Source organism: Rhinatrema bivittatum, chromosome 5 (assembly GCF_901001135.1).
Source record: "Rhinatrema bivittatum chromosome 5, aRhiBiv1.1, whole genome shotgun sequence".
In the NCBI taxonomy this organism is placed as follows: Eukaryota; Metazoa; Chordata; class Amphibia; order Gymnophiona; family Rhinatrematidae; genus Rhinatrema; species Rhinatrema bivittatum.
This window is the reverse complement of record NC_042619.1, coordinates 269,582,589-269,604,461: the sequence shown is the minus strand read 5'-3', so window position 1 is coordinate 269,604,461 and position 21,873 is coordinate 269,582,589. Positions and strand designations below refer to the sequence as shown.

General features: G+C 48.7%; 1 protein-coding gene across 16 annotated transcripts in view; it reads right to left on the bottom strand.

Moving 5' to 3' along the window:
* AAK1 (AP2 associated kinase 1) overlaps positions 1 to 21,873 on the bottom strand; it is a 128,299-nt gene that overhangs the window by 59,465 nt on the left and 46,961 nt on the right. For all 16 annotated transcript variants that reach the window (XM_029604012.1, XM_029604017.1, XM_029604014.1 and 13 more), the window contains 7 exons: positions 10,095 to 10,216; positions 8,560 to 8,641; positions 8,042 to 8,174; positions 7,683 to 7,786; positions 6,964 to 7,043; positions 6,337 to 6,491; positions 5,202 to 5,482 (listed from right to left, as the gene is read on the bottom strand). In XM_029604012.1, coding sequence (XP_029459872.1) covers positions 5,202 to 5,482; positions 6,337 to 6,491; positions 6,964 to 7,043; positions 7,683 to 7,786; positions 8,042 to 8,174; positions 8,560 to 8,641; positions 10,095 to 10,216 — 957 coding nt within the window. The remainder of the gene's footprint in view (positions 1 to 5,201; positions 5,483 to 6,336; positions 6,492 to 6,963; positions 7,044 to 7,682; positions 7,787 to 8,041; positions 8,175 to 8,559; positions 8,642 to 10,094; positions 10,217 to 21,873) is intronic.

The following is a 21,873-nucleotide window of genomic DNA, read 5'->3' as shown; positions in this document are numbered from 1 at the left end:
CAGTGAGATGGTTTGGTTTAGATGGAAGTGAGAAACCACCTTTGGCAGGAAGGAGAGTACAGTGCGCAGCTGTATGGATCCCGGCGTGAATCTGAGAACAGTTCCCGACATGATAGTGCTTGAAGTTCGGAGATTCGACGGGCTGAGCAGGCTGCCATGAGGAACGCAGTCTTCAAGGTCAGGAGCCGTAGGGACAGACCGCGAGTTTATTTATTTATTTATTTAACAACTTTTTAATATACCGACGTTCGTATGGCACATCACGCCGGTTTACAATTAACTCAAAAGGAGGAAATTACAATGAACAGGGGAAGGGGGGTGGGAGCAGGCGAGAAAGAGGAGAGGGGTGAGGGAGACAGGAGAGGAGGGAAAAGATAGGTAGCATGGAATGGAGAATAAAAGAACAACTGTTAAAATAGCAGGAACTTATTTACAGAAGGATCTATTTACAGTGGTTGCAACTAAAGTAAGATTGTTTACCTCAGTTTAACTGTATAATTTTGTAAATTGCAGTACGATAAAGGGAGGGGCAGAGGGGGGATGGCAATGAGATATTGCCTTAGGATAAGGGGGGAGGGGGGGGAGTAGACAAGGAGAGGGGTACTAGGGGTGCATCTAGGTTTGGTTGGTTTCAGGATAGGCCTTTCTGAAAAGCCAAGTTTTTATACCTTTTTTGAAGGTGGCCAGGCAGGGTTCAAGGCGGAGAAAGGTGGGAAGGGAGTTGGCCTGGCAGAAGCTCCCGCTGGTCTCCATACTCGTATATATGTTAAGGAGGTGGAGAACTTGCGCGCACGGAGCAATGTGTCAATCACTGGTCCTGAGTATCCACTCTTTTCCAGGCGAGACCTCTCAATGGCCAGACCATAAGCGAGAATCTCGTTGGGTCTTTGTGGAGGATCAGTCCTTGCTGGAGTAGATCCCTGTGCGGAGGTAGGCGCAGAGGGTTTCCCGCCAGAAGTCTTCGCGTGTCCACGTACCACGGCCTTCTTGGCCAGTCCGGGGCCACTAGAAGTACCAGCCCTCTGTGGTGTTCTATCTTGAGGAAGATTCCGCCCAGTAGTGGCCATGAAGGGAAGGCGTACAGCAGGTCCTCCTGTTGCCAGTTCTGGACGAGGGCGTCGATTCCCTGGGACAGCGGTTCCCGTCTTCGGTTGAAGAACTTGGGAACCTGGGTGTTGGACCCGGTCATCAGAAGATCCATGGCTGGGGTTCCCCAGTGGTTTACTATCCGCTGGAAGGCTGCTGTAGATAGTGTCCATTCCTCTGGATCCAGACTCTCTCTGCTGAGGTAGTCCGCAGTGACATTGTTTTTTCCCATGATGTGGGCGGTTGATATCCCTTGTAGGTTTGTTTCCGCCCACTTCAATAGGGGTTCTATTTCCAGAGACACCTGCTGGCTTCTGGTTCACCTGGTGGTTGATGTAGGCCACTGTAGTGGCGTTGTCCGACATGACCGACTGATTTGCCCCAGAGTCTGTGACTGAATCGCAGGCAGGCTAGTCTGACTGTTCGTGCTTCCATTCGGTTTATGTTCCACACCGACTCTTTTGTCCCCTTGCCCTTGGGCCATTAGTTCCTGGCAGTGGACTCCCCACCGTTGCAGGCTCGCATCCATGGTGAGCAAGGTCCAGTCTGGTGGGGATAGGCTTATTCCCTTGCTCAAGTGGATTTCTTGCAGCCACCACTGTAGCTGGTTCTGAACTTCCGCTGATAGTCAGAGGGGGGCGGAGTAGTTCTAGACATCGGGTTCCACCGTGAGAGCAGGGAATGCTGTAGGGGGTCACATGTGAGCCCTTGCCCACGGGACGACTTCTATGGTCAAAGTCATGAGTCAGAGGGCTTGGAGGTAGTCCCATGCTGTGGGGAGAGTGAAGTTCAGCAATGCTCGCAGTTGTTCCATCAATTTTCCTCTCCTTGTAGGAGGAAGGGTAACCTTGTTCCATTGAGTGTGGAACCGGACTCCCAGGTATTCTAGAGATTGGGAGGGCTGCAGCCACCTCTTGGATGGGTTGATGATCCACCAGAGGCTCTGCAGTAGCTTCATGACTCTGGTGGTTGCTTGATAGCTTTCCTCTGGCGATTTTGCTCTGATCAGCCAATCGTCCAAGTAAGGGTGCACGAGGATTCCTTCTTTCCTCAGTGTCACCACTACCACCATGATCTTGGTAAACGTTCAGCGAGCCATAGCTAGCCCGAACGGTAGGGCCTGGAACTGGTAGTGATGGCCCAATACCACGAAGCGTAGGAACGCTGATGGTTGTGATGGATCGGTATGTGGAGATAGGCTTCCGACAGATCCTGGGAGTTTGGGAATTCTCCCGGTTGTACTGCCTTTATGACCGAACATAGGGTTTCCATGTGAAAACAGGGTACCTTCAGGTAGCAATTGAAGGTCTTGAGGTCCAGGATGGGCCGGAATGTTCCCTCTTTCTTGGGAACGATGTAGTAGATGGAATAGTGCCCAGAAAGTTGTTGGTACGTGGGCACCGGTGTTATTGCTTTTAGGGCGAGAAGCTTTGTCAGTGTGGTTTCCACTGCCATCCTTTTGGAGGGGGAGTAGCACAGTGAATTCACAAACTTGTCCAGAGGGATGCTGTGGAAGACTAGATAGTATTCCTCTCGGATGATGGTTAGGACCCAGTTGTCCGATGTTATTTCAACCCATCTTTGGTATAATAAGGCAAGCCTGTACGGGTTCTTCCCGTAGATGGGTCTGCTGATTCTCATTGAGTGTTGCGGCTAGGGTCTGGGCCCGAGCCAGCTCCTCTTTTGTTGTGTCTGTTCCGAAAGACTGTCCCCCCTGCTGGATGGGCGAGGTGCGTGGTGTGTGTTTTTGTACGGTCAAAAATGCTGAGATCCTCTGCCCTTGGGTGCCCGGGGAGAGGGGCGTAGGTTCTTCTTGTTTCTGTCCTCCAGTAGCCAGGATACTGGGGACACGCCCCACTTGTCGGCTAACTTAGCCAGTTCGCTTCCGAATAGAAGTGTTCCTCTGAAGGGTATTCTCGTGAGCTTTGTCTTGGAGGTCGTGTCAGCTGACCAACTTCGAGGCCAGAGTTGTCTTCTGGCTGCCCCTTGGCTATGGTGCGTACCAGGTCTGAATTTGCATCCGTAAGGAATGATATTGCCGGATCTAATGCTTCGATTGGCGTAGTTGCGTCCCTGGACATAGCCAGGCAGGCGCGTGGCACCACGGCACAGCAGGCAGCGATCTGTAAGGACATAGCTGCTACATCAAAGGACTGTTTGAGGGTGGATTCCTGCCATGTCATGGGCATCTTTGAGTGCCACTGCTCCCTTGACTGGTATGGTGGTGCGCTTTGGGGTGGCGCAGCCCAGGGCATCAACTTTGGGAACCTCAGAAGTTCCTTAGCTGAGGGGTCCAAGGGGTAGAGGGCTTCAAGGGCCTAACCTCCCTTGAAGCTAGCCTCTGGAGCGTTCCATTCCAGGTCGATCAGTTGTTGAAACGGCCTGTAGTGTTGAGAAATGGCGTGAGGCCTGATGGAGCCCGGCCAGATACGGCCTTGGACTCTGCTGTGGCGATTGTATCCGGGATGGTCAATGCCCTCAGGCTCGTGGCCATGAGATCTGGCAGCTTGTCCTTGGAGAGGAAACGCATCATGGTTCGGTACGGTTCAGTTCCAGGAGGGATTTCCCTATGTTCCAGGGGTTCTGAAACTTCCTCCGACTCATCTGTGTCCCCAAAGGGAAGGCCTTTGATGGCTTTGTCACAGGTGGTCCTGACTGTGCGTGGATGAAGGATTGCAGCTCTGTGAAGAATCCCGCCCAGGAGAGTTACCTGGGACTGTAATGGGTCCGACGGTGCTCCCAGAGGGTCCCCATTGAGGTGGGGCCAAGTCAGGAATGGAGAGGTCTGGGGTAGTTTGCTGGAGCCGGAATCCTCAACTTGATGAGGGGGGCCTTGCCTCGGTTCCCCCAGAGCTTCTTTGCACTGCAGGCACAGGGCGGTGACCACTTCTGGCTGCGCCGCTTTCAGGTGGCAGGCTGGTCAGAGGGCCTGTCCCTTGGATGTTTTGGCCAGATGTGCCATAATTTGCACGTGGATCCTTGTCTGATGCACGTGCCGGGCGTGGTTGTGCGCACGGCCCTGTTATGCACGTCGCTGTGCGCACAGCACAGATGCGTGCGTTGCTATGCGCGCCAGAATTTTATGCACCCGGCTCAGGGATGCAGGCAAAGCAGCGACCAAGGGGGGGAAATGGCACCGGCAACCATACGAGCAAGATGGCACCCCCTCCCCCCCGGAGGGTCTCCACGTGGGAGGACCCTCACGCCAAATTGGGGTCTAGCCTGGACTGGGCTGCTCAACCCGATTAGATGGACACCAGATGGACAAGCTGTGTGGCTATCTGAGCCTCGGAGACTCGAGACTTAGAGAAAGTTTTCTACCTTACCTTGTCTCGGTGCTTCCCGGCCTCTTGCCGGGCAGTCTCTGCCTGGGGGGGGGGGGGGGGGGGGGGGGGGAGGGGAATACCTTCACTGCCGCGCTCAGTCTGCACCAGCTGCCTCTCAGCCACTCCCTTTTCAGGGGGCTAAGTCCACACCGGGCCCGAGGCTAACGTCTGAGGGATCTCGGAAATCACCTCAGGAATTCTCGACTGGGGGAGGGACCCTTAGGTATCACTGCAGGAGAGCGGGGCTCGTCTGTAGGTAAGATTTCTTCTTTAAATTTGGAGTTTGGTTTTCTAACGCTGTGCAAGCATGTGTGAAGTCCCGAACTGCTATGGAGACGGAAAAAACTGAAGAGCAGAGCCTCACGCACGGGTATATGTAGTGCTGACGTCAGATTAAAATCTGACTCCTTCTCCCAATTGCTATCAGGAGCACACTATACCCCATTGGTCCTGAGTCCATCTGCTACACGCTAGGAAATTCATTTTAGCTGTAGACATTTCCCTTATCCCCTTAACCGACCATCTCTCTTCTCCTCCACCTGCTGCCCCAGCAATGTGAGTTAGTCACATGCCTCACCCGTCACAATCCTGCTTATGGGACCACAGCAGAGATTACAAAGCAGTTTGCTTTAATTTAACAATTTTTCAAAAAATGGTGTGGTACTGATGGGAATGGATCATATTTCCAGGGGAAGGAGGGGTGAACACTGGAGCCTTGCTTCAAATCTCAGATGGGGGTCGCCGAGATAGCGTTTCATCCCTGGAGCGAGCCTGTAGGCATGCACCCACCTGCTGAGCCTGCAGGAGCTGCTGCTGCTGATAGTACACCGCTGCTTGCTGCTGCTTTAGGAAAAGCTGCTGTGGTGGCGTGGCCTGGGGGGCCTGGGCAGGAGGGGCCTGGGCAGGAGAAGTCTGCAGTTGAGGCTGTGATGCGGGCACAACTCCCTGAGCTGAAGTCTGAGCAGTCTTGGGCGGAGGTTGCTGGGGCGCGAGATTCAGCTGAGGTTGAGGTTTCGGTTGGGAGACTGCCGTGGGGAGTGTAGGCTGACCGCTGGCCAATGCTATAGGACCTTAAAAAAAAACAAAAAACAAAACGCATTGCTTTTCTGTATTTCACTTAAATCGTTTCTCAAGCTCACCTTATTGCTTTAGAAAGTACAAGAATAAAAACTCTCCAAGAAATTTGCATTCTTCTGCCCCTGTCAGTTCTAGATTTTAGGGTATTTGGAAAATGTTGAATAAAATATTACCATAAAAGGGCCAGGCTGCATGGATTAAAAAGAGCCACCAGCCAGGGGCTCCAGCCGTGGTTATTTTCCCAAGCCCACATTCACCAGCCGGGTAAATACTGTACTGACGGAGCTTACATGATAACTGTGCTGAATCTGTCCTCCAGTCGCTATTGTAAAACCTTACCAGGTAATTAGAGTTTAAGAAAATGCTTAAAACTTGGCTTTTCAAACAGGCTTATAACGAGAGCACTAGCTGAGCAAACCAGACTTCATGTGCATGCACTCTACAACTATCTGAAGTAGGCTGCAACAAACTGATTGTCTTTGTTGATTATTCATTCTATTTTATTCATGTTATTTTAAAATTGTAATAGGATAAATTAAGTTAAAATATTAAGTTTTATGTCAATTTTATTTTGGTGTCAATTGGGCTTTTGTGTTTTATCTGTGATTATTGTAAACCGATGTAACGGTCCTTTCCAAACACCGGTATAAAAAAAAAAATATAATAAATAAATAGATAGCTCTTGCTCACCACACCACCACAAAAAACCCCAAAAACTACAAGCAGAGGTTTTTCAAATCCCTCCCACACGTTATACCTGATAAACTAATACAACTGTTACAAAGCAACAAGGCTCATAAGGGTGATGCCCCAGGGCTGGTATTGGGCATGCATCCGAGTTCCTCACCTACGGCCGGAGTGGCAGGCGGGGCGGTAGGCCTCTTCCGTGGAGTCAGGGCTGGCTGAATAGGGAGAATCCCGGGATTCGGCTGGGTCTGCCCTGCTTTGGGTCTCTGGCGAGGAGCGATGGAAGTTTCTGTGGTAGGAATGGGGTCAGTCAATCTGGGGGGAGAGGGGGGGGGAAGGAGGATCATTACGTTAGTTAAAATGTCATAACTCTGCTTTCCAGCCACTAAACAGCATTCCTAAAGTCTATGCAATCCGTGCAGAGGGTCTGTTCATGCCGAACTTTGGCTTAGTGTAAAAGTACATTCTAAACAGCTTTCCACCATCCTCATAAAACTCTTGTATCTGTGAGTGCTGTCAGGTGCTGATATTGTAAAGTTTATTGTAAAGCACTGTTGCACATGTTCGTTCTATTTGGCACAGCTGCAATGTTTCTGTTAATTGTGAACCAATGTGAGGTTACTAAACAAATGTCGGTATATAAAAACTGCAAATAAATAAATATTGCAATTCACCTTTGGAACAAACTGCATTAGCTCCCAGTGTGCCCTCCCCTTAAAGAAGGACCATGGTGACTTCTGCGGAGGGCATGAAGCACTAACAAGGTTTGGGTGAGACAGATCCTCACCTGGTTTTGGGTTGAGTTTTTTTAGCCGCAGCTTCGCTTGCTTTCACTGGCTCAGGAAGCTTAGCAGGAATAGCAGAGCTCTGTAATTTAAGCGATAATAAACCTGAACACAAGCCAGCATCCAAAATCCATACAATCGGCAAGGACCGCAGAAACCAGCTCTTTTATTCTCCTTTTTTAAATTATTTTTCTACCGAACTTGGGTGAGAAAGGCACCGGATTGACACCACAGGTTACCAAAGACGGCAGTTCAACCCCAGAACAAGTATAACACAGACAGCAGCAATACAAGTTCCCACCCCCTCGCCCCCAAATTCACATTGCTGTGCTGATGTACCTCTGCCCTACCCTAGAGGGCGCTACACACAAGAGGGTTGAGAGTCTCTGTGCCTGTGCAGTTTGAGGCCTCTCTGCCAAGATTAGCCACCATGGTACCCCATTAGTGCCAAACTGCAGTGATGCTTTTGGTAATGTGACTGCCTGGACTGAGACCACCAACTCATTTCACACAGGCTACCAAATGGGCTTTTAGATGGTAATGACGTTTGGATCTAAACTGGCACCCTAGAAGCGAAAGGCTCTGAAACCCCTGTGCCAATCCTCAGAGTCATCCCGCTCCTACTTAAAATCTGCACTTGTCAACATCTGTCTCCAAAGATTTGAGAGAAACCTACATACTCTCTCCATCCCCATCAACTTAAGCATATGGAGCCACTTGCCTGTGTGTTCTGAACAGGGCATTCCTGCTTCGCCAATTTGAAGGAGAAATAGGAGACCTGGTAAATGTCTGGTCTCTTATCAGGATCTGGCTCAAGCATATAACCTAGAAGACAAGAGAAACCAAATCATAGGAACATGACAGCAGATAAAGACCATAGGCCCATCCAGTCTGCCCATATCAATGTCAGAGTGCCACCACTACATCATAAGATAAAAGATCCAAAACCTGCTGCCTCTTCTTCACCCCCCAAGCACACACAATGGCATCATCCCTACCCAACCACTTGATCTGTCATCTTTCAAATACACTTTCCTCTGGGGGTGGCCAAAGTACCATAAAACAGAGAAAGCCACTTACGTATGAGGCAGTGCATGTCATGGGAGTATCGCGAGTTATCCGGAATGGTGAAATTCCCATCACATATCGCAACCTGACTCTCCCCAAATGGTAACGTGAAATAGCACAGCTTGTACAACAAGCAACCGAGTGCCTAAGGAAAGAGAAGCGGAAGAGAGTCAGCCCAGTGCAAGGACACTGGGGCCAAACCACACAGCCACAAAGTCCTGAAACACTGACACTTTTAGTGGCTGCATCAGAGATCCTGAAAGGCCAGACTGAACTAAATAAACACTGCAGTAAAGTCATTATTTATTCGGTATGACGACCTGACACTTTTGAATTTACACGTGGGACCACTCTGAAAACCAGAGCTACATTGAGGCTAAGTACTGCTACTTATGACACAGTTCAAAGAGCAAGTGGAAAACAAGGGATAGTCCAAACAGCTTTGGGGGAGAAGGGAGCTGCTTCAGGCAAACTTCAAACAAGCTGTTTTTCACCCAATGGTGGAGAGGTTTGCCGGGATTTATACATACCCATATGTCTGCCTTCGTGGTAATAACCTTACCACTATAGAGGTTCACCATTTCTGGGGCTCGGTAGGACAGTGTAGTGTACCTACAAAAAGAAATGTTCACCTCACCATCAAAACATATCCCGGAGCAAGACAGAGAGAAGAATGGAAGGGAAAAAAAAAAAAACGACATCTCAGCTCACCAGAGCTGAGATGATCTTCCCCCAATAGAAAATGAATCCATTGACATTGCCAAAATAAATCCTGGCATAGCTCTGTGAAAGTCTTGCACCCAGGCATATAGTGCAGTCTCAATACCGCATAGCACTATGCGTCACAGTGAGGTAAGAGCAAGCTTTTCCTTCTGGATCAGTCTCAGAACTGCTGTGCTCAGCACAGTTTTATTCCCTGCTGGGCCTACACCTGGACCTTGTTACCTCCCCTCTCTCCACCTGTAGTTCTTGGTACTTCTGCCTTTAGAAGTCTGGAGGTAAATGAAAGATAGATTTTTATTTTTACCCACAATTAATGCTAGAGAAAAGCAGGTTACCATGGCTGGCTTGGGTCAGTAACACTGCTTTGAGTGAGTAGTGTGTTTTCTCTTGCAGAAGTTCCAGTCTATGTACTAGATTCATATTTTAATAAAACAGGTGGTAATTACTCCCAGAGGCGATCAATGCCATTCACATTTAGCAAGGCTGAAAAGCAACAGGTGGGCTCCTGAAATGCCAAGTGAAGTCCAATCCAACCCTTTCAACATGGGTTCTGTGACCACCACGGCCACCCAGAGTGGCAGCTCTTACTGAAACTTCAAGCAGATGTGCTCCCACCCTCTCTGTGTCCACAGGGTCACCATTTGTCTAGACAACATTTTTCCAGGCCTGATTCTACCCCCACGCTATCTATAGACTTGCTCTGCCCTTTTTTTTTTTTTTATAGCAAATCAGAATCTAAAAGTGCACAGAAGCCATGGAGTAAACCCAGGACTAGTACTGCCAATCCAGACAAAATGGAAGAAGTTGGCAACCCTGTTTTGACTCACTGCATCTAAGAACTTATCTCCAGTTTCCTTAAAACAGTCAGGCTTGCAGGAGCAGCACTGCAAAAGCAGAACCAGATCAGCCTGACAGGGTTGGCTTTGGGTCAGGTGGCATCTCAGGCAGACACTCTTGAAATTAAGGCAGGAATAGTTTTAGACGATGGCATGGGGGGCAGGATGGGGAGTCGTTCAGATACGAACTCCACTTGCCAGGTGAACTGCTTCACAGAGGAGGTGGGGTGGAGAGGAACACAAAACTGTGCTCCTGTTTTCTTCAGTCTCCAATGACGCCGGCTGGCAGTTGGAAACGAATGCAGCATCTTAGGGAGCCATGAAACGAATGAAGACCTGTCTCTCCTCCCACCTAATCCCCAGCCTTAACCAGGAAAAAAAAAAAACAAAGTTGTAAACCAAGGCAGACTTCCAGAAATCATTAGGGTACAATGCTCAGATAGAGCAATAAGTACCGAAAGGAATTCTATTAACTTGGTGGAAGACACAAACATCTGCCAACTTACTTCTTAATTTCCTCCTCTACTGCATTCACACCTTCGGTTTGGGGATTTTGGTATTTATTGGTAGCACTTCCAAAGTCACATAACACATAATGGCCTCGGTCATGTAACAGGATATTTTCCACCTAGGAATAGAAACGAATACACATCTATAAACACACAAGCCCACACCAAAACATGAAGAGCATTCAGCTCCCGCACGCTGCTTCGTTCATTGATTTTATTCGATTTATTTTCCACCATTCAGCACTTCAAAAGGGATTACATTTGGGTACTGTAGGCATTTCCCTGTCTCCAGAGGACTCAGCATCTAAGAACCTGAGTTACTAAGATTTTTCTCCCATTCTGTGTCCATGGAGAAAAGCAAACCAACATTTACAGGCCGATGCAAAATCGGCACACGAAAGTCGGGGGCGCTCATGATTGACTGCCTGATTTCCTAACGTACGCCCATCCACTTCTACCGGGCGCTCGATGCAGTAGGCAACTGAGCCGCCGCATTAAAAAATAGGCGCTAGGGGAAAACTGTGCATCCCTAGCACCTCCCTGGCATTGGGCGCCCAGGAGAAGTGGCTGTGCGCAGTTTAGGAAAACGCACGCTCAATTTTATGGGCGTCCATTTTCCTGACCTGTGCACAGCCATGGGTTAGGAAAATGGAAGCTAATTAATTGAGCGTCCATTTTCCTAACCTGACCCCCAGTGAGAATTTTTTTTTTTTTTTTTTTTTTTTTTTTTTTTACAGCTTACTTTTTTCGGATCCTCCGACTTAATATCGCCATGATATTGTCAGAAGAACTACAGAAAAGCAGTACTTTCTGCTTTTATGTTAAGTCAAGATTCCCCCTAAAGTTAACACCTGCATTCATTTCTCAGAATAAAAATGTGTGTGGCAGGTGCACATTTATTTTATTTTTACACCTAAGTGGGTAATAGCTAATAGCCTCATCACCATAAATTTACATGCAATGAGTGCTAGTAGCTACGTGTGTTTTGGACACGCTAATCTCCTTATTGCACAAGCGGTTATGAACACACATCCAAGCACGGGTTAACCAGTGCGCTAGCCTGAGAGCAGGGTATTGCATCGGCCCATTAGTAAACCAGGTCCCAAGGTGCAAACTGACTTGCCCCAGGTCACAAGCAGTGGGATCTGAACCCTGCATTCCCTGGTTTGCAGCCTGCTCCTCCACTCACCTCCCCAATTATTTATTTCACAGCAACCTAAGAAGGAGCAGAAGTCCCCTCCCCCCACCACCTCCTGAAGAACTTAAACTCTCAAGGCCTGGGCATGTTTCTCAGACTACTCCAATCAGGTTTCCATCACACCCAGCCGTGCAACATTTCTATCGTTTCCCATAGCTCAAGCATCATCAGGCTTGGCTAAGACAGCAGTCATGGCAAGAGCAGAGGGAAAAATGCATGCCCTGTTTTCCTGCACCCTGGTTCCCAAGTTGCTCTTTTCAGAAGTTAAGCACTGCAGAGGTAGCTAGAGAGAGAGAAGTACAGCGCCTCTATGTAAACTTGAGCTGAAACAGAATAACTTCACCCACTTTCTGCAGCTTAGTAGTAGCAAGGAAACCTTCCAGATGCTGCCTGGCGAGCAGCTACAGGGAAAAAAAAACAGGGTTCCCCCACCACATGTCCAAAAAAAAAAAAAAAGGAGGATTACTTTTCAGATCCCAACACATTGGCATGTTGAGAAGTATTTCATGACCAATACAAACTCAAAAGTACAGAAAGGATATAGCACAGAGACAGTGAAAAAGCATCACACTGGATTTATCGAGAATCACCTGGAATACAGTACACGCAGCAGCGAGTGCATCACAAAGCAGATTCATAAGGGAACCTCTTCCACAGCACTTCCCGTTCTACAATGGAAGAAGGTCTGCTCCTTTCTGAACGGTCACTGACAGCAGTGACGCTGGGCTGGGTGCTCTTGAGAGCTGCCCAGGAAGGCTCTTCGGAGAGAAAAAGGCTCATTGGCTCATGTGGAGAGTGGAGCAATTTTTGATCGGGTGTCTGTTATGGATGCCAAAAGCTTTCTTGCAGGCAGGACAGAGAAACACTTTTTAATGTGTCACATAAGAAGTCAGTATTCTTGTTCTTCCAAGTTTTTGATCATAAGAACTTTATAATTGCTAATAAGTATTTTATAGTATTTCTGCTTTGCTTTTGATAGACAGGCAGACACTGCAGGCTAAATAGGGAATCCTGCATTAACAAAAAAGCACTGGGCTACAGGCACTATGTTTAGAAACAACAACAAGGTCATGCTGGCAATGGAACTAGTTGCAGGCCCATAGATAACATTTGCATACAAAGCAAGGATTCATTTACATGCAGAGCGAGAATGAATCTACATATGGCCATTCAGATTAAATGTTTGGCTTTTTACGATCATCATAGAAATGTTGACAATTGTGTAACCTAGTTTAGGGGTTGGAATCGTACAAGTGTAAAATCCTATATAATGCCTGATCAGTAAAATCATTTGAGAGAGTGTTTTATACTGGTGCTTCCCGTAGCTCTCTGCCAGTCTCTCTCTCCATAAGGCCTTATATTAATTTTGTAGCATTTAATAAACAGTTTTTTTCTACAACTGTTAGCACAGGGAACCAAATCAGGTTCAAGTGACAAATGTCTAGAACTGGAAGGTTTAAAGATAGTGTGTTACAAGTAGTTTGATGGTCTGATAGTTCAGATTCCTGATTGTGATTTACCCACAATTGTCATTCATGAAATTTCTGACACCATTACTATAGGTTTTTGGTCATTATATGAACTATCAGACCATCAAACTACTTGCAACACACTCACTTGTCTTTAATATTTGGTGTGTTTTGCATCTCTTCCACATTCTCTGTGGTGTAGAGCTGGAAAGTGCCAACAGGAGTAGGATTTCATTGTCAGTTAGAAACCGTGACCCATTGAGCTCCTAAAAAAAATGACCCCCAAATAGCAAGTAGCATTTAAAAATGAAATAAAATTAAAAGCCTTGCGATGCAGGGTAACGGTAGCAAGAGATTTAAAACCGTAACCACCATGTAGAATTGCAAAGACACAATGGGAAGTAAAAACGTCCATCCAGCACAAAAAGCTGCATTTCAACTGTGCTGCTAAATCATTTTTTAAAATTCTGTAGGGGGGAAAAAAAAAAACCAAAACCCACAAAAAACTCCTCCTTCCATTTCCCCACCCCTCTTGTAATGCCCATGTCTAACAAAAGTGCCATGCATACATCATACTTACATCAAATCTAACTGCATGACACTGATTATGATGGGTGAAATGGCTAGTGAGGGAGAATGTGTGGGACAGGTAATGGACATTCCTCCCCAACACAGCTCCAAAGCTATGACAGCAGGAGAGGCTACGCAATACCATCTGTGCAGCTACCCAGCACACAGAGCAGAGATGCAGCATTGCTTAGTCCGCACAGTGGATCAATCAGGGGTGGCCTTATCTTGCAAATGTTCATAGCCCAGCACAGAAATTAACAAAATGACTTGTCCTACCCTCTATTTCATCCCCATTTTCCTACAGAAATGTACAGCAAGCCCAACAGAGGTGGGTTTCGGTTGCTACTAAGAAAGGCATTGCCCATACTTGTCCTAGTGTTCCTGGGGTCCCCGTGCCACAGCTGTTGGTGGTTCTTGTTTGGAGGAGAGGAGCCGCCAGCATCAAAGAGGCACTGGAAACTCTAAAAACCCAGCACACTGCTGAAGCCGCATGCCAAAGGGATGTGCCCCGGAGGTGAATGAGATTTTGATCAGTGGATATGGGAAGATAGAGGAAGGGGCAGGCTGTTGCTTTTATCATGTCTATGCAGGTAAGAGGGCCTATGGATGTTCTTTTACAGCATCCCAAGTGGAGAGGCAGCTGAGATCTCCCCTAGCCCTGGCACATATTCCCTTCTACTCCTACCACAGTCTATCAGCAGCGGGGATACATGAACTGGGTCTTCCGAAGTCTAATGTGGGGGTTGTAGGTGTTGACCTGGGGGGGGGGTCCCCTTGGGGAGGCAATGCCCATCAACATTTCAGTACCCCAGCTGGAGTATTTAGGGTGTCGTGTAGCCCTGGAAACTGGCTTGGAGGACTGTTGCAATTCTGCATCTGATGTCTTTAAACAACTGCTCTCCCTCCTCACAACTCAATCGACTGTCATTGTCAATTTCTTGCCTGCAGCTAGCAGAAGTGATCCTGATAGCAATAGTGCCAGGTGCTGCATCCCCACCACAAGATCTGGGTAAGATGGAGGCAGGAAAGACTCTCTCTGAACCAGCGAACATCACTCTCAGGGATATCTGGACATGCACTGAAACCTGCCTAGCACAAACAATCTCTCAGTTATGGGGGTTTTTCCTCTGGAACACAGAGTGGGGATTATTGAAACTCAGGTGGCATCTTTATCACGTATAGTTACTACATTGCAATCAGTGGCAGTGGTTAATGCTAAAGACAATGTGATCTTCATGGTAAACTTGAATCTCTGGAGAATACAATGAGATCTAGGAACTTACGGTTGTTGAATTTTGCTAAAACTAGACTGCTTTCAGCCTAAAAGACATTTAGAGCTCATTTAGAGTCGTTTCTTTTGTTTAAGTTGTCAGTAACTTAACCAGATTTTTTTTTTGTTATAAATCCTTTGTGGGATAATTGGGATTTAGAATTAATGTTTGGGCACTGCTTCTGCCCACCCCCACATTTGTCTTTACTCTTCCTAGATTTCTTGAGGTTGTTATAATGGAGAAATTACTGACCTGATAATTTCATTTTCCTTAGTGTAGACAGATGGACTCAGGACCAGTGGGTTATGTGCTCTTCGGCTAATAGATGGGAGATGGAGTCAGATTTCAAAGCTGACATCACCCTAGATATACCCCTGCAGTGACCTCGGCTCCTCCTCGAAAAGCCATTGTGGATACATATCTTTGCATAAACAACTTGATTAAACTGATTCAACTGGTTTCAAAAACTGGAAACCACCAGTGTACTCAACTAAGTTAACGCCGATACCAGACTAACTGCAGGTGTCTTGAACTAGGGATAGGCAACGGCTTACCCGTATTTGTTTAGTCTTGAGGTTCGCTTTCCAGGGTCTTCCTTCTCTGGGGCAACCATGGGCGGAATGCGGAGTCCATCTGTCTACATGCAAATTCTCTCTCATGCATATTCATTGTGGATATCCTGAAAACCCGACTGGCTAGTGGGCCCCCAGTACAGGGTTGGGGACCACTGGTCTACACTAAGGAAAACGAAATTATCAGGTAAGTAATTTCTCCATTTCCTAGCGTGTAGCCAGATGGACTCAGGACCAGTGGGATGTACAAAAGCTACTCCCGGACAGGGCGGGAGGCTGCCCGTGGCCTACTTAGTACTGCCCTTGCGAAGCTGTATCTTCTCGGGCCTGAGCATCCAGGCGGTAGAACCTGGAGAAGGTGTGTAGGGAGGACCACATCGCTGCCCGACAGATCTCAGAGGGCAATAGCAACTTGGTTTCTGCCCAAGAGACTGCCTGGGCCCTAGTAGAATGAGTCTTAACCTGTAGAGGTAAGGGCTTTCCTGCCACTATGTAGGCTGCGTTGATTACTTCCTTGATCCAGCGGGCTATGGTTGCCCGCGATGCCGCTTCTCCTTGTTTCTTCTCGCTGTGAAGAACAAACAGGCGATCCGTTTTGCGCACCTGTTCCGATCTTTCCAGGTATTGCACCAGGAGTCTGCTGATATTTAGATGGCAAAGGCGGCGGGAGTCTTCCGAGTCCTTATGTTCATCCGGAGATGGTAAGGAGATGACCTGGTTCAAATGAAACTCTGAAACAATTTTCGGTAAGAAGGAGGGGACGGTGCATAGCTGTATGGTTCCAGGGGTGAATCTAAGGAATGGTTCCAGACAGGATAGTGCCTGTAGTTCGGAGATACGACGAGCTGAACATATTGCCACCAGGAATACAGTCTTCAATGTTAAGACCACGTGTTGGTCTGAAGGCAGCCCCCGCTGGGAAGCCTAATACCAGATTGAGGTTCCATAGGGGCACCGGCCACTTTAGGGGTGGCCGAAGTTGCTTAACCACTTTTAGGAAATTGGTCAAATCCGGATGAGCTGATAGACTGATACCGTTCACTTCAGCTCTGAAGCAGGAGAGGGCGGCTACTTGAATCTTGAGGGAGTTGAGTGACAACCCCTTCTTCATACCATCTTGTAGAAACTCCAGAATCATGGGGATCTTGGCCATCCGCGGAAGTATCTCGCGGTCCTAGCACCAGGCTTCGAATATTCTCCAGATCCGTATGTATGCCAGGGATGTTGAGAACTTGCACGCTCGGTGCAGGGTGTCAATCACGGGTTTCGAGTAACCGCGCTTCAAGCGAGTCCTCTCAAGGGCCAGACCATAAGAGAGAATCGAGATGGATCTTCGTGAAGAATCGGGCCCTGCTGGAGAAGGTCCCTGTGTGGAGGTAGGCACAGAGGGCTTCCCGCAAGGAGTCTTTGCATGTCTGCGTACCATGGGAGTCTTGGCTAATCCGGGGCCACTAGTAGAACTAGTCCCCTGTGGTGTTCTATCTTGCGGATGACCTTGTCCAGTAGTGGCCATGGGGGGGGGGGGGGGGGGGGGGAAGGCATACAGTAAGTTTTCCTCTGGCCAGGTCTGGACAAGCGCATCGATCCCTTGGGAGTGTGGCTCTTGCCTGCAGCTGAAGAACCTGGGGACTTGGGCATGGAGGTAGGTGGCCAGTAAGTCCATGGCTGGGAGGCCCCAGTGATTTACTATCAGTTGGAAAGACTGTGGTTGACAGCATCCATTCCCCCAGGTCCAGGCTCTCTCTGCTGAGGAAGTCTACTGAAACGTTTATTTTTCCTGCACTGTGGGAGGCTGAAATCCCTTGTAGTTTTATCTTCGCCCATGTCATGAGGGGATCTATCTCCAGAGATGCCTGCTGGCTCCTGGTTCCTCCCTGGCGGTTGATGTAGGCAACCGTTGTAGTGTTGTCCGACATTACTTGAATCGCTTTGCCTCAGAGTCTGTGGCTGAATCGCTGGCACGCTAGTCTGACTGCTCGAGCTTCCAGGCGGTTTATGTTCCATCCCGCCTCTTCCTTGCTCCATTGTCCCTGGGCCATCAGTTCCTGACAGTGGGCTCCCCACCCTCGCAGGTTCGCATCCGTAGTGAGCAAGATCCAGTTCAGTGGGAATAGGCTTACTCCCCTGCTTAGGTGGTCTTCCTGTAGCCACCACTGAAGCTGAGACCGTATCTCTGCTGGTAGTTGGAGGCGAATTGAGTAGTCCTGGGACAGTAGGTTCCAGCGTGACAGTAAGGAGTGCTGGAGGGGTCACATGTGGGCCCTTGCCCACGGGACGAACTCCAGGGTTGATGCCATGAGGCCGAGGACTTGAAGATAGTCCCATACCTTGGGAAGTGCATTGGTCATCAATCTTCGTAATTGTTACATCAGCTTCCTTCTCCTCAGGGGAGGGAGGAAGACTTTGTTCTGTTTGGTGTCGAAATGGGCCCCAGGTACTCTAGAGACTGAGAGGGAAGAAGACTGCTCTTGACCATGTTCACGACCCAACCGAGCTCCTGCAGTAGGCTCTTGACTCTGTTGGTCACTTGCCGGCTCTCTTCCGAAGACTTTGCCCTGATCAGCTAGTCGTCCAGGTAAGGGTGTACCAAGATCCCTTGCTTCCTCAGTGTTGCCGCCACAACCACCATACTTTTGGAGAATGTTCTGGGGGAGGTTGCGAGGCCGAAGAGTAGCGCTCGGAACTGATAATGATGACCCAGTATCGCAAAGCATAGGAAACGCTGGTGATCTTGAATGACTGGAATGTGAAGGTAGGCTTCGGAGAGGTCCAGGGAGGTTAGGAACTCTCCTGGTTGTACTGCCATTATTACGGAGCGAAGAGTCTCCATGCAGAAGTGTAGAATCCGCAGATGACTGTTGACGTTCTTGAGATGCAAGATGGGTCAGAATGATCCTTCCTTCTTGGGAACAATAAAATAGATGGAATAGCGCCCTGTATTTTGTTGGGAGCGAAGGAACCGGGGTTATTGCCTTCAGACTGAGTAGTCTTGTCAGAGTGGCTTCCATTGCCAGCCTCTTGGTGTGGGAGTGGCAGGGTGACAAATTTGTCCCAAGGGATGCTACTAAATTCCAGAGAGTAACCTTCTCGAATGATGTTCAGTACCCATTTGTCCAATATGATCTCGACCCATCTTTGGTAGAAGAGGTAAAGTCGACCCCCCTATTTCCTCTTCCTATGCATGGGTCGGCCCATTCTCATTGGGGCGCACAGTTGGAGCCTGCCCCGGGCCTGTTCCTCTCTTGGTCTGTCTGTTCTGAAAGGGCTGGAATCTTCCGGAGGGATGAGGTGCCTGGAACTGCAAGTTCCTATAGGGTCTAAAGCATTGCGAGCCTCTGCCCCTGGTTTTTCTGGGGGAGGGGCACTGGGACCTTTTACCCCGGTAGCCGAGGCACTGGGGATTCACCCCATTTGCTGGCTAACTTCTCCAATTCGCTTCCGAATAAGAGAGACCCTTTAAAGGGCATTCTTGTGAGATTCGCTTTAGAGGTCGCGTCAGCAGACCAATTCCGCAGCCATAGTTGTCTTTTGGCTGCTACTAATAAGGCTACTCATCTGGCTGAGGTATGCACCAGATCTGAGCTTGCGTCTGTCAGAAAGGCTGCTGCCGGTTCCATCATCTCGCCAATATACGTTCCAGAGTTATTTGCCTCTCTCGAAAGGAGCAAGCAAGAACGTGCCACCACTGCGCAGCAGGAAGCAATCTGCATGGTCATTACTGTTGCATTGAAGGCCTGCTAAGAATGGATTCCAATCGTCTATCCTGAGTATCCTTCATTGCAGCCCCTCCCTCAACGGGAATAGTTGTTCGCTTTGAGACAGCACAGACCATGGCGTCCACTTTCGGAAAACACAGACGTTCCTTGGTCGCTGGTTCCAGAGGGTACAAGGCTTCCAAGGCCCAACCTCTTTTAAAGCTGGCCTCCGGAGCATCCCACTCCAGGTCAATCAGTTCCTGGATGGCTTCCATCATTGGGAAGTAGCATGAGGCTTTACGAAGGGACACCAAGATGGGGTTCTTCTTTGGTTCCAACATAGGGTCCGTGCCTGGAATACCCAGAGTCTTCAGAGTCTGGGAAACAAGGGCTGGTAACTCATCCCCGTGGAAGAAGCGAAGCATGGTTCGGTATGGTTCCAGGCCTGAAGGGCTTTCTCCTTCTTCCAGGGAGCCGCCATCATCTGAGGTGTCCGGGTCCCTGTCAGGGAAATTCTTGGTTAGGCGAGGCATGTCTCGAGGCACCCGAGTAGGACTGGGAGGATCTTGTGCTTCCTGCAGGGGCTGAGCCTGGGACGCAGTCGAGGCTGATTGCGCCTAAACAAAGGCTTGCAGCCCTTGGAAAAATTCCAATCAGGAGAAGGTTCCTGGGTCCATGTTAATCCCAGAGGGAGTTGGAGTAGGGGCCCCTGAGGTGCCCTCTTGTGGAGAAGCTATCTGAGAGTTGCATAGATCCGGGGAGCTATCGTATGTAGAGGTTCCGGACCCATCCTCAGACAGTGAGGGACTGGGTTTTGGTCTCCCCTGGGCTTCTTCACAATGCTGACACAGGCAGGACTCTAGTTCAGGTTGCATAGCTCTTATGTGGCAGGCTGAGCAAAGAGAGTGCCTTCTGGCCTTCTTGGACACCGGTGCCATTGCCTCTATGTCTAGGCGCACAGGTAATGGGCTTCAATGCGCGCGTGTAGTTATGCGCATGCGCGTGTGATTTAGTTGTGAGAATGGTTATGCGCGCCGCTGTGTGCGCGTCTGTATTGGATGCGCACCAGTTAGGCGCATCAGCTGTCCGGCCTGCCCCGCGCGTACTGCCGGCCGAGAAGGGAAGATGGCACAGACGCACCCCGCGGGTCTCCACGTGTGTGGACCCTTGCACTGGATTGGGGCCTAGCCCAACCAAGGCTGCTTAACCCGATCGGTGCTCCCTTTTTACATCACTGGAAGAAGGAGAATCAGTACAGCAGTCCGAGCTCTGAAGACCGGAGACCTGAATTTAAAGTTTGGTTTTTTTTCTGCTTACTTGGTCTCAGCACTTACCGATCGGGTGCCGGACGGTCTCCAGCTGCATGGGGAGAGGGCTTTACCTTCACCGCCGCGCTCGGTTATGCAGCCGCTGCTTTTCAGCCACTTTGGGGGCTAAGTCCACGCCGGAAACTGGCTACCGGACCAAGGCACACCTCTGAGGGATATCTGAAATCACCTCAGAAATTCTCAACTGGGGGAGAGACCCTTAGGTATCACCGCAGGAGAGTGGGGCTCGATATTCTTTAAAGGTAATTTTGTCTTCTTGCTGTAATTTTCCTAACACTGTGCTAGTGTGTGGGATAGTGTCCGCATCTGCTAGGAGACGGAGAGATACTGAGGAGCTGAGGTCACTGTAGGGGTATATCTAGGGTGGCGTCAGTTTTCAAATCTGACTCCATCTCCCATCTGCTAGCAGAAGAGCACATAACCCACTGGTTCTGAATCCATCTGGCTACACGCTAGGAAATTCATTTTTCCTGGCTTTAACTCATGTATATGATTTAAATGCTAACAAACAAACAAACCACATTCAGGTATTGTAATGAAGATGCAAGGCATGCTAAGCCAAGCCACGGATTTATGCTCATGAGGATCCTGCTGGATCAGAGTTCCTCAGCCTCGCTTCCAAAGCTTGGTCACAAGCTCTATATCCAGCGAAGCCTCCTGTGTTCTGAATGTGTACTTCATTAGCAGCAAAACTGAAGCAGTGCTGTGATTTTCACCTTAATATGATCCCAGGGCTCCTGTAATTAGCACTCTGTGTGTGTGTGTGTGTATGCATGCATGCAAGAGCTCCCACATCATCCTCCAGAGCTGGCAGTAGCAGGATGACCTTGACCTCACCCTGCAACAGACCACAGAATCCCCAATGCTCAGGATGAGAAAGGATGTGGTTAGTATCACCAGAATGGGACACAGCCACATTTAAATCACAGTGCCACCAGACAGCCTCTCCAAACAGCACAGCAGCCGCATTCTCAACTTCCTGCACACAACACAGGTAAAGAGCCCTGAGGGATTAAATCCCTAATTCACCACATATGCTCTGCTCTTTAAATGAACAGAGAGAAACAGTAAATAAGGCAGCAGAAGATTGGACTAACTGAGCAACAAGATGCTTTCCAAGCAGGAAGCCAGTGGCAGTGCAAATAACATGAAAAAAAGATTAAGAGCATGAGAGGAGAAAAAAATAGGCTGCAATACATCTGGATGCTCACCAAACACAGTTGGATCCTGGCTCATGCCTCCACTCTTGGGTGAGGAAAGTGAGCAAGCGCAGTGAGAGACTACTATTGCAATTCTGTCATCAGAACAGAAAATGCTAGAAATCCTCCGAAGGCATATGTGGTTCTGCACTACAGAATTAAAAAATTACTATTGCCTCACTGGATAAAATGGAACCAAAAGCTGTGCGCTTCACTCCGAAGGGTGAAATAAGAGAACATTTATTTGTAAGCAGCTTCCTGCCTTTCACTCTGCTCTTAGAAGTACTCGCTGGGTGACAAGTCAACAGCTACAGCAGTGCTACTTGGCCTTTAACAGCACTGATGCAAGAGCAGATCCAGGCCTTTCCTAAATTGCCTGGGTAACGGGGAGCGTTGTAGCAAAGCGAACTACGACAAGGGACAAAATTATTTTATGGATATACTACATGTGATCTGCACTAAATACCTTTTTGC